Source organism: Coregonus lavaretus (assembly GCF_964263955.1).
Source record: "Coregonus lavaretus genome assembly, contig: HAP1_SCAFFOLD_480, whole genome shotgun sequence".
Lineage (NCBI taxonomy): Eukaryota > Metazoa > Chordata > Actinopteri > Salmoniformes > Salmonidae > Coregonus > Coregonus lavaretus.
In genome coordinates, this window is record NW_028163195.1 from 197417 (window position 1) to 210485 (window position 13069).

General features: G+C 46.5%; 2 protein-coding genes across 3 annotated transcripts in view; both read right to left on the minus strand.

Annotated features, from left to right (window-relative positions):
- The window catches only part of LOC311118398 (WASH complex subunit 5-like), a 38774-nt gene extending 27008 nt beyond the window's left edge, over nucleotides 1–11766 (minus strand). For both annotated transcript variants that reach the window (XM_084193203.1, XM_084193202.1), the window contains exons 1-11: nucleotides 9988–11766; nucleotides 9522–9764; nucleotides 9119–9264; nucleotides 8878–8962; nucleotides 8602–8702; nucleotides 7809–8001; nucleotides 6301–6453; nucleotides 5952–6065; nucleotides 5133–5304; nucleotides 2144–2271; nucleotides 1475–1604 (exon numbers count right to left, since the gene is read on the minus strand). In XM_084193203.1, coding sequence (XP_084049329.1) covers nucleotides 1475–1604; nucleotides 2144–2271; nucleotides 5133–5304; nucleotides 5952–6065; nucleotides 6301–6453; nucleotides 7809–8001; nucleotides 8602–8702; nucleotides 8878–8962; nucleotides 9119–9264; nucleotides 9522–9707 — 1408 coding nt within the window. In that variant the 5' untranslated portion in view covers nucleotides 9708–9764; nucleotides 9988–11766. The remainder of the gene's footprint in view (nucleotides 1–1474; nucleotides 1605–2143; nucleotides 2272–5132; nucleotides 5305–5951; nucleotides 6066–6300; nucleotides 6454–7808; nucleotides 8002–8601; nucleotides 8703–8877; nucleotides 8963–9118; nucleotides 9265–9521; nucleotides 9765–9987) is intronic.
- Nucleotides 2321–3083, minus strand: LOC311118392 (uncharacterized protein; the record flags this gene model as incomplete). Its single annotated transcript, XM_084193193.1, has 4 exons — nucleotides 2321–2398; nucleotides 2615–2695; nucleotides 2918–3022; nucleotides 3078–3083. 4 exons carry the CDS (start codon nucleotides 3081–3083, stop codon nucleotides 2321–2323), a joined length of 270 nt encoding a protein of 89 aa, XP_084049319.1.
- Nucleotides 11767–13069: the final 1303 nt, after the last annotated feature.

Sequence of the window (13069 nt, forward strand, 5' to 3'; positions counted from 1 at the left end):
GAATAGGTATGGTATAGTGAGACAGCAATAGGAATAGGTATGGTACAGTGAGACAGCAATAGGAATAGGTATGGTACAGTGAGACAGCAATAGGAATAGGTATGGTACAGTGAGACAGCAATAGGAATAGGTATGGTACAGTGAGACAGCAATAGGAATAGGTATAGTACAGTGAGACAGCAATAGGAATAGGTATGGTACAGTGAGACAGCAATAGGAATAGGTATGGTACAGTGAGACAGCAATAGGAATAGGTATGGTACAGTGAGACAGCAATAGGAATAGGTATGGTACAGTGAGACAGCAATAGGAATAGGTATGGTACAGTGAGACAGCAATAGGAATAGGTATGGTACAGTGAGACAGCAATAGGTATGGTACAGTGAGACAGCAATAGGAATAGGTATGGTACAGTGAGACAGCAATAGGAATAGGTATGGTACAGTGATAGCAATAGGAATAGGTATGGTACAGTGACAGCAATAGGAATAGGTATGGTACAGTGAGACAGCAATAGGAATAGGTATGGTACAGTGATAGCAATAGGAATAGGTATGGTACAGTGAGACAGCAATAGGAATAGGTATGGTACAGTGAGACAGCAATAGGAATAGGTATGGTACAGTGAGACAGCAATAGGAATAGGTATGGTACAGTGAGACAGCAATAGGAATAGGTATGGTACAGTGAGACAGCAATAGGAATAGGTATGGTACAGTGATAGCAATAGGAATAGGTATGGTACAGTGAGACAGCAATAGGAATAGGTATGGTACAGTGAGCCACAAGCTTTTAAGAGCATGTACACAATGTATAATACATTAAGAACACCTTCCTAATATTGAGTTGCACCCCCTTTTTCCCCTCAGCACAGCCTCAATTCGCCGGGGCATGGACTCTACAAGGTGTCAAAAGCGTTCAACAGGGATTTTGGTCCATGTTGACTACAACGCTTCCCACAGTTTGGCCGGTGGACCATTCTTGATACACACGGGAAACTGTTGAGCGTGAAAAACCCAGCAGCGATGCAGTTCTTGACAGACTCAAACCAGTGGAGTGTGTTAAGGAACCTACTACCGTACCCCGTTCAAAAGGTACTTCAAACCTTCTGTCTTGCCCATTGACCCTCTGAATGGCACACATACACAATCCATGTCTCGATTGTCTCAAGGCTTAAAAATCCTTCTTTAACCTGTCTCCTCCCCTTCATCTACACTGATTGAAGTGGATTTAACAGGTGACATCAATAAGGGATCATAGCTTTCACCTGGATTCACCTGGTCAGTCTATGACATGGAAAGAGCAGGTTCTTAATGATTTGTCCAGCCAGTGTATACCGCACACATATAAGCAGTTTCAGTGATTGACTCCAACTTAAAAGGATTTGCAAGCGGTCACAACAAGAGAGGGAGTCCAGATTGGGAACTACCAGTTGTGGTAATGACGTGTGTTTACGTTGTGTTATCCAGCTCACCATTCTTCTCCACTCTGGTCAGAGGCTTGACCCCAGAGAACACCTCAGCCAGCTCCGTCATCCTCTCAGCCCCCTCGGTTCTATAGCTCTCCCATTTCAGCTGCTTCTCGGACAGCATCTGCTTGAACATCTGTGAGGAAGGGGAGTACAGATGGTGAATCCACCATTATATTCAGAGACGGACACGGTGTTATTGTGTAATCCACCATTATATTCAGAGACGGACACGGTGTTATTGTGTAATCCACCATTATATTCAGAGACGGACACGGTGTTATTGTGTAATCCACCATTATATTCAGAGACGGACACGGTGTTATTGTGTAATCCACCATTATATTCAGAGACGGACACGGTGTTATTGTGTAATCCACCATTATATTCAGAGACGGACACGGTGTTATTGTGTAATCCACCATTATATTCAGAGACGGACACCGTTTCATTGTGTAATCCACCATTATATTCAGAGACGGACACGGTGTTATTGTGTAATCCACCATTATATTCAGAGACGGACACAGTGTTATTGTGTAATCCACCATTATATTCAGAGACGGACACGGTGTTATTGTGTAATCCACCATTATATTCAGAGACGGACACCGTTTTATTGTGTAATTACAACTTCATTTGGCATCAAATCATATATCATATTGTTAGACTCACTTCTTTGAGAGTGAACTCAAATTGGGCGGTGTCTAGGAGTAACTGGAAGAGGATCTTGGGGTTGTACTTGGAGTCGTTGATCACCTGATCTTTGATCTGTCGCAGACGCTTGTTGTTGGGATCATAGGCTGCAAGAAGAAAAGACAACATAGTTTAGGAATATAGTATCACCTGACATCATTCAACCTGAGGTTCAGCCTGAGGTTCAGCCTGAGGTTCAGCCTGACATGATTCTACCTGAGGTTCAGCCTGAGGTTCAGCCTGACATGATTCTACCTGAGGTTCAGCCTGACATGATTCTACCTGAGGTTCAGCCTGACATGATTCTACCTGAGGTTCAGCCTGACATGATTCTACCTGAGGTTCAGCCTGACATGATTCAACCTGAGGTTCAGCCTGACATGATTCTACCGGAGGTTCAGCCTGACATGATTCTACCTGAGGTTCAGCCTGACATGATTCTACCTGAGGTTCAGCCTGACATGATTCTACCTGAGGTTCAGCCTGACATGATTCTACCTGAGGTTCAGCCTGACATGATTCTGTCTGAGGTTCAGCCTGACATGATTCTACCGGAGGTTCAGCCTGACATGATTCTACCTGAGGTTCAGCCTGACATGATTCTACCTGAGGTTCAGCCTGAGGTTCAGCCTGACATGATTCTACCTGAGGTTCAGCCTGACATGATTCTGTCTGAGGTTCAGCCTGACATGATTCTACCTGAGGTTCAGCCTGACATGATTCAGCCTGAGGTTCAGCCTGACATGATTCAGCCTGAGGTTCAGCCTGACATGATTCAGCCTGAGGTTCAGCCTGACATGATTCTACCTGAGGTTCAGCCTGACATGATTCTACCTGAGGTTCAGCCTGAGGTTCAGCCTGACATGATTCAGTCTGAGGTTCAGCCTGACATGATTCTACCTGAGGTTCAGGCTGACATGATTCTACCTGAGGTTCAGCCTGACATGATTCTACCTGAGGTTCAGCCTGACATGATTCTACCTGAGGTTCAGCCTGACATGATTCTACCTGAGGTTCAGCCTGACATGATTCTACCTGAGGTTCAGCCTGACATGATTCTACCTGAGGTTCAGCCTGACATGATTCTACCTGAGGTTCAGCCTGACATGATTCTACCTGAGGTTCAGCCTGACATGATTCTACCTGAGGTTCAGCCTGACATGATTCTACCTGAGGTTCAGCCTGACATGATTCAGCCTGAGGTTCAGCCTGACATGATTCAGCCTGAGGTTCAGCCTGACATGATTCAGCCTGAGGTTCAGCCTGACATGATTCTACCTGAGGTTCAGCCTGACATGATTCAGTCTGAGGTTCAGCCTGACATGATTCTACCTGAGGTTCAGGCTGACATGATTCTACCTGAGGTTCAGCCTGACATGATTCTACCTGAGGTTCAGCCTGACATGATTCTACATGAGGTTCAGCCTGACATGATTCTACCTGAGGTTCAGCCTGACATGATTCTGTCTGAGGTTCAGCCTGACATGATTCTACCTGAGGTTCAGCCTGACATGATTCTACCTGAGGTTCAGCCTGAGGTTCAGCCTGACATGATTCTACCTGAGGTTCAGCCTGACATGATTCAGCCTGAGGTTCAGCCTGACATGATTCTACCTGAGGTTCAGCCTGAGGTTCAGCCTGACATGATTCTACCTGAGGTTCAGCCTGACATGATTCAGTCTGAGGTTCAGCCTGACATGATTCTACCTGAGGTTCAGCCTGACATGATTCTGTCTGAGGTTCAGCCTGACATGATTCTACCTGAGGTTCAGCCTGACATGATTCTACCTGAGGTTCAGCCTGACATGATTCTACCTGAGGTTCAGCCTGACATGATTCTACCTGAGGTTCAGCCTGACATGATTCTACCTGAGGTTCAGCCTGACATGATTCTACCTGAGGTTCAGCCTGACATGATTCTACCTGAGGTTCAGCCTGAGGTTCAGCCTGACATGATTCTACCTGAGGTTCAGCCTGACATGATTCTACCTGAGGTTCAGCCTGACATGATTCTACCTGAGGTTCAGCCTGACATGATTCTACCTGAGGTTCAGCCTGACATGATTCTACCTGAGGTTCAGCCTGACATGATTCTACCTGAGGTTCAGCCTGACATGATTCAGCCTGAGGTTCAGCCTGACATGATTCTACCTGAGGTTCAGCCTGACATGATTCTACCTGAGGTTCAGCCTGACATGATTCTACCTGAGGTTCAGCCTGAGGTTCAGCCTGACATGATTCTACCTGAGGTTCAGCCTGACATGATTCTACCTGAGGTTCAGCCTGACATGATTCTACCTGAGGTTCAGCCTGAGGTTCAGCCTGACATGATTCTACCTGAGGTTCAGCCTGACATGATTCAGCCTGAGGTTCAGCCTGACATGATTCTACCTGAGGTTCAGCCTGAGGTTCAGCCTGACATGATTCTACCTGAGGTTCAGCCTGACATGATTCAGTCTGAGGTTCAGCCTGACATGATTCTACCTGAGGTTCAGCCTGACATGATTCTGTCTGAGGTTCAGCCTGACATGATTCTACATGAGGTTCAGCCTGACATGATTCTACCTGAGGTTCAACCTGAGGTTCAGCCTGACATGATTCTACCTGAGGTTCAGCCTGACATGATTCTACCTGAGGTTCAGCCTGACATGATTCTACCTGAGGTTCAGCCTGACATGATTCTACCTGAGGTTCAGCCTGAGGTTCAGCCTGACATGATTCTACCTGAGGTTCAGCCTGAGGTTCAGCTCTGCATCGTTTTGATACTAGTTCTCATTCCCACTTTACACAAACAACTACAAATAAGTCTTCATGAACCCTTTATAAGGCCTTTATAGATGCTTCATGAACCCTTTATAAGGCCTTTATAGATGCTTCATGAACCCTTTATAAGGCCTTTATGGAAGGTTCATAAATCAGTTCTAAGCACATTTCATGCATGGACCTAGAGGTCTATAGAAAGCCCTACCAGAGTCTGCAGTGTGTAGCATCAGCCAGCGTATCGCCACGTTACAGTCCCGTAAACAGTTGAGCAGCTTGGGGATGTTATCCAGGACTATCTCCTCCCTCAGGAACCCTTCCTTAAGCAGCTGCTGGATCTGGGGCCTCAGGCCATCCATACTGACAGAATAACGACTGGCCTAGTGGAGAGAAGAGGAGGGTTAACATCTGGTTAGTTATAGGGTGTTTGTTAGATTAATTTGGATTTTAAGAATAATGACTAAAGGATTTTACCCCAAATATAGTATAAATGTTAGAATTATCATGTAGTGTTAACCCACTAACAGAGGGGGCGGTACAAAGGTGGGAGGAGTCAAGTCCAGGAGGTATAAAATCATATGTTTGGGTCTTTGGCCCCAGAGCTCTCTCCATGAATAAAAATACAGATAAGACTTGTGAGTTGTGGACCTTGAATCATTGATGATTAAAACCAGAGCCTTACAACCTCTGGTAATGATTCAAGCTTAGGTTGAATTAGAGATAGAAATTCACATGACAGTGTTATAACATACACTACTATAACATGCTAGTGGGGGTGTCATAAGCAGTCCTTTAACCGTCCACATTTTCACAACGACTGCGGTAGGATATGACGGGACGACTGCGGTAGGATATGACGGGACGACTGCGGTAGGATATGACGGGACGACTGCGGTAGGATATGACGGGACGACTGCGGCAGGATATGACGGGACACTCACGTCTATAACAAGGCCTTATGGGATAACAACTGTAAACCATTTCATGTTAGTAGCCGTTCTGTAAGTAAGCCTGTTAGCCTCCATACCTGCTCTCTGATGTTGGCTGAGTCCAGGGTGTAGTTGAGGGCGATCTTGGCAGCTTTATATGGTTCCCAGGCCTCCACCAGATTCACGGTGATCCCCATATATACACTGATGACCTGCAGCAGGAGAACTTGTAAATAAACTCCACTTTAAACCAGCGTAATGGCTGGAGGCCTAGTGAAATATACTGCATCAAGATATGGAAATGTATGCACTAACTAACTGTAAGTCGCTCTGGATAAGAGCGTCTGCTAAATGACTAAAATGTAAAAATGTAAATATGGCTCAAGAGAAACAAGTACACTAATGTTTCCCAAGTATTCAGGGAAGTGCAGCTTAGATGTCTCTCACCCAGTTATCAGGGAAGTACTTGTCCACTATCTCCCTCATCTTGGCCTGCTGAGTGTGCAGTATGGAGGGAGTGAAGTAGAGACAGACATACAGCATGGCAGCCTGGTTAGCCAACGCCGTGCTGCGGTGCTCAGGCAGGGGGTACGCAGACACCTGGGGAACACAGAGGACAGCTTTAGAGACAGACGTACAGCATGGCAGCCTGGTTAGCTAACGCCGTGCTGCGGTGCTCAGGCAGGGGGTACGCAGACACCTGGGGAACACAGAGGACAGCTTTAGAGACAGACGTACAGCATGGCAGCCTGGTTAGCTAACGCCGTGCTGCGGTGCTCAGGCAGGGGGTACGCAGACACCTGGGGAACACAGAGGACAGCTTTAGAGACAGGAGGACACCTGGGGAACACAGAGGACCGCTTTAGAGACAGGAGGACACCTGGGGAACACAGAGGACCGCTTTAGAGACAGGAGGACACCTGGGGAACACAGAGGACCGCTTTAGAGACAGGAGGACACCTGGGGAACACATAGGACCGCTTTAGAGACAGGAGGACACCTGGGGAACACATAGGACAGCTTTAGAGACAGGAGGACACCTGGGGAACACAGAGGACCGCTTTAGAGACAGGAGGACACCTGGGGAACACAGAGGACCGCTTTAGTAAGGAGGACACCTGGGGAACAGAGGACCGCATTAGAGACAGGAGGACACCCGGGGAACACAGAGGACCGCTTTAGAGACAGGACACCTGAGGAACACAGAGGACCGCTTTAGAGACAGGAAGACACCTGGGGAACACAGAGGACCGCTTTAGAGACAGGAGGACACCTGGGGAACACAGAGGACCGCTTTAGAGACAGGAGGACACCTGGGGAACACAGAGGACCGCTTTAGAGACAGGAAGACACCTGGGGAACACAGAGGACAGCTTTAGTAAGGAGGAAACATGGATCTAAGAATCAGACGATTAGATGATCATAACATACAAATAGACTGAATAACCCTACAGGACAATTGAATATTGTTGCATAACTCGTTTTGCAAGCAATTTCATTCAGTTCTAGGATACTACCACCTAAATGGAGCCAATGGAGTGTTGACGTTACCAAATATGAAAACATGGCATATAAGGATGTACAGAAATGTCCTTTTGAGGTAAGAAAACGAATGGTTCAAAATCCAGCAAAGTATCCCTTTGAGCCTTTTTTATTTAACCTTTATTGAACCTTTATTGAACCTTTATTTAACTTGGCAAGTCAGTTAAGAACCAATTCTTATTTACAATGACGGCCTACACCGGCCAAACCGGGACGACGCTGGGCCAATTGCCTAGTTAAATAAAGGTTAAATTGCCGCCCTATGCCGCCCTATGGGACTCCCAATCACGGCCGGTTGTGATACAGCCTGGAATCGAACCAAGGGGGGTCTGTAGTGACGCCTCGAGCACTGAGATGCAGTGCCTCAGACTGCTGCACCACTCGGGAGCCCCTACATGATTGTACCACCTTACCTGGTTATAGATGTCATCAGAGCGCAGCCTGCCGATCACCATGCTGATGAAGGTGGCGCTGATAGGCACTCTCTGGAAGTAGCTCTCAGGGTAGTTAGCTGGCCGTTTGGCCCCTGACTGGCTAGAGTACCCTGTACTACGCAGCAGCTTACAGATGTCATCCAGGTTAGAGTCCGCTGAGGAGCGAGCGGCACTGGAGAGACAAATAGGACCTGTATAGTTAAGTAAGATGTCCATTTGAACTCAAATGTTTTGTTTTCCTTCATTCAATTGTTGCTTTTTTTTTTTTAGCTCCATCTGGTACTATGCATCAGATTTCAGCCTGTGAAATGTTTTCAAATCAAATCCAATGTTATTGGTCACATGCACATATTTAGCAGACGTTATTGTGTGTGTGTGGCGAAATGCTTGTGCAAAAGTTGCTTAGGAGCTAGAAGCAGAGCTGCCATGTCTGTTGGCGCCATCTTACCATCTTATAATATAATATAATAATAATATGCCATTTAGCAGACGCTTTTATCCAAAGCGACTTACAGTCATGCGTGCATACATTATTTTTTTGGTGTATGGGTGGTCCCGGGGATCGAACCCACTACCTTGGCGTTACAAGCGCCGTGCTCTACCAGCTGAGCTACAGAGGACCACACATCTTAGTGTTACAGTATCACTGATAATATTATTGATAGAATTAAAATGGTCCCTGACAAAATAACAGAGAAGATTGATTCTTAAAAGGGATCAAATGTATAAAGGATGCAGAAGCAACCCCCCAAAAAGAGCAGCATAGTGTCACCTGTATCTATAGTAGGACACCAGCATCCTCTCTCGGACCTCCCCCTCCATCTTCTGGTCGATAACCAACAGCATGACCCCATAGAGATACAGGGCTTCGCACTGGTTACAAGGACAAACAACACATCGTGGGACTCTTGCATGGCCTTCTGGACATTGTCAAACATACAGGGGATGATTTTCATAAACGTATTAAAGTCGGTCTTAGCGCTAGAAAGCTTTCAGGGAACACACGCCAGGCCCTCTACAAAAATATAAGTGATTCCAAGAGATTTACCAGCAGCTGTTTCCCATCCTCATTCAGCAGTACAGTCTCCAGGGTCTGCTGGATGTACACACCTTCATACAGGTCGTCCAGGTACCTTGAGAGAAGCACGGTGGGGAAATGTTATGGTGAGACAGACAGACTACTTGACCCACCACCACACAGTAAGGCTTCACCTCAATGAGGCGAACAGACCAAATATGTAATCCAAACAGAGACATGGTTGATATGGTAAGGAGGAATTCTATATTACCTGATAAGATCAACGGTGTACTTGTGGACACTTTCAAAAGCCAGGTAGAATCGTGAGAGTATCTCTATGTTGTTCTCCCGGAACTCTTCATCCAGATCCTGAAGCTCTGGTTTGGCTTCTACCTTACTGTCATAGTACTCTGGACCCTGGAAGGCAGGGGGCGAAAAAGTTAATTATGGACGTAACATTGGACATACGTTATATATCCCTGTACTTCGTCATCATGCCATAACACATTCTAAAGAATCTAGTTCATAAACGACGGATGGGCATCAAATAACTTGAAAGACCTAACCATGACACTGGCGGTGTGTCCCCATTATCTAGGAGGTGCATCACAAACGATGTCCTTTCGCTGTCATCTCATTTCACACACTCATTTAACGAGACAATCGCATCTCACCTTGAAGTAGCTGAAGTCGCAGATGATGTCTCCATATTTCTGCTGGTCGCTCTTGTCTTTGAGCCTGAAGACGGCAGGGATGAACTCCGAGAGGCGGAGGAGCTCGGCTATGATAGCGTTCCCCCGGGACACGATCCTCAGCACGGCCTGGCCACACAGGTTGTTCTCCGCCAGGAAATCCACCATGGCGGCGGTGTCGGTCTACAAGGCGTTCTGCAATTCGGGCTCTGGCCCACTTCTACACTAGTATTGTGTAAAGAGAGATACAGCTGCCACTAGCTAGACAACTTAAACCAGGAGCTAAACTGCATCTCTAAATAGTATTCATTTGTAAAACGAGTTCGGTTAGTTACATGAAACAATTGTGCATATAGCTATCACCAGCTGGCTAGTTGAAGCCAGTAGCCGGAAAGATGTTTTGCAACAAGCAGTGGATTTACATGCACAATTTCACAACAGTACTTACCTTTAGGGATAAAACTATAGGATAGTGTAGTTGCTAGCTAAATGTTGGCTGTTTCAAGTTTTTCAATTCAATTCCTGTTTACCATCACATGACAAACCACATGATTCACCCGCTCCCTCCCTGCAGAGTGTTTGTGGACCACTAGATGGCGACAAAGTCAAGACTAAAACCAGGGGCTTCTTCTTCTTCGTATGAATTTCCGGCCGATTAGAGACGCTGTCTTCTTCTTCTTCTTCTTCTTCTTCTTCTTCTTCTTCTTCTTCTTCTTCTTCTTTGCTATTATGGCGGTCCGCACACACATATTATAGGTGCATGCCGCCACCTACTGTATTGGCTGTGTATCAGCCTACTATTCTGTAGTATGAATTCATTACTTTGTGAAAAAATTGCCCTACCAACTAACCCTGCACCCATTAAAACCTCACCACTATTCCACTACCTTGGCCCTATCTAAACCTGCTCCAGGCCAGCAGCCTGGGAGGACGGGACACTATCGTTCAAAACACCTTGTAACTCTTCTGCAGTAAAATCTTGTACACCCAAGTACTTACGTGCAGCTGCCACAACAACATCTATCCTCTGTGATTTACCTTCAATTTCTGCGGTACAATTGACAACCGTGACCATGAACGCCAAAAAACCAACCTTATTGAAGCACACGTGATTCCTATCACTCTCTATTGGCCCCGGCCTACTCACAGGGATCCTCTCAGGATCACTCACTTCCTCTACTACTCTCTCAGCTGCCTCAGCATACGGCACCTTCTGCAATACTCTGATCCTGGCAACCTCAACCTGTCTTTCTCTCACCGGACACCTCTGAACTCCGCACCATTGGTACCCCTACAGTTTACACACACAACTTTATTAACCGATGCTACACATTCCTTTGTCTCATGTCCTCCTGCACACTTCTTACATCTAGGAATCTCCCTCCTACAGACATCTAGGAATCTCCCTCCTACAGACATCTAGGAATCTCCCTCCTACAGACATCTAGGAATCTCCCTCCTACAGACATCTAGGAATCTCCCTCCTACAGACATCTAGGAATCTCCCTCCTACAGACATCTAGGAATCTCCCTCCTACAGACATCTTGGAATCTCCCTCCTACAGACATCTTGGAATCTCCCTCCTACAGACATCTTGGAATCTCCCTCCTACAGACATCTAGGAATCTCCCTCCTACAGACATCTAGGAATCTCCCTCCTACAGACATCTAGGAATCTCCCTCCTACAGACATCTAGGAATCTCCCTCCTACAGACATCTAGGAATCTCCCTCCTACAGACATCTAGGAATCTCCCTCCTACAGACATCTAGGAATCTCCCTCCTACAGACATCTAGGAATCTCCCTCCTACAGACATCTAGGAATCTCCCTCCTACAGACATCTAGGCGCTGTGTCAGTACGGCTTGCTGCCATTCGCAGGTCGGAGTGCGGATTTGCACATTTTGGTCACAAGAAATGGGGAAGGGGAAAATCTATCCCCACCATCTAAGTCTGCACCTATAGACTATACCCACCATCCAACTCTGCACCTATAGACTATACCCACCATCCAACTCTGCACCTATAGACTATCCCCACCATCTAACTCTGCACCTATAGACTATCCCCACCATCTAACTCTGCACCTATACACTATCCCCACCATCTAACTCTGCTCCTATAGACTATCCCCACCATCCAACTCTGCACCTATAGACTATCCCCACCATCCAACTCTGCACCTATACACTATCCCCACCATCTAACTCTGCTCCTATACACTATCCCCACCATCTAACTCTGCTCCTATAGACTATCCCCACCATCCAACTCTGCACCTATACACTATCCCCACCATCTAACTCTGCACCTATACACTATCCCCACCATCTAACTCTGCACCTATAGACTATCCCCACCATCTAACTCTGCACCTATACACTATCCCCACCATCTAACTCTGCACCTATACACTATCCCCACCATCTAACTCTGCTCCTATACACTATCCCCACCATCTAACTCTGCACCTATAGACTATCCCCACCATCTAACTCTGCACCTATAGACTATCCCCACCATCTAACTCTGCTCCTATACACTATCCCCACCATCTAACTCTGCACCTATACACTATCCCCACCATCTAACTCTGCACCTATAGACTATCCCCACCATCTAACTCTGCACCTATAGACTATCCCCACCATCTAACTCTGCACCTATAGACTATCCCCACCATCTAACTCTGCTCCTATAGACTATCCCCACCATCCAACTCTGCACCTATACACTATCCCCACCATCTAACTCTGCACCTATACACTATCCCCACCATCTAACTCTGCACCTATAGACTATCCCCACCATCTAACTCTGCACCTATACACTATCCCCACCATCTAACTCTGCACCTATACACTATCCCCACCATCTAACTCTGCTCCTATACACTATCCCCACCATCTAACTCTGCACCTATAGACTATCCCCACCATCTAACTCTGCACCTATACACTATCCCCACCATCTAACTCTGCACCTATAGACTATCCCCACCATCTAACTCTGCACCTATAGACTATCCCCACCATCTAACTCTGCACCTATACACTATCCCCACCATCTAACTCTGCACCTATAGACTATCCCCACCATCTAACTCTGCACCTATAGACTATCCCCACCATCTAACTCTGCACCTATAGACTATCCCCACCATCTAACACTGCACCTATAGACTATCCCCACCATCTAACTCTGCACCTATACACTATCCCCACCATCTAACTCTGCACCTATACACTATCCCCACCATCTAACTCTGCACCTATAGACTATCCCCACCATCTAACTCTGCACCTATAGACTATCCCCACCATCTAACTCTGCACCTATAGACTATCCCCACCATCTAACTCTGCACCTATAGACTATCCCCACCATCTAACTCTGCACCTATACACTATCCCCACCATCTAACTCTGCACCTATAGACTATCCCCACCATCTAACTCTGCACCTATAGACTATCCCCACCATCTAACTCTGCACCTATAGACTATCCCCACCATCTAACACTGCACCT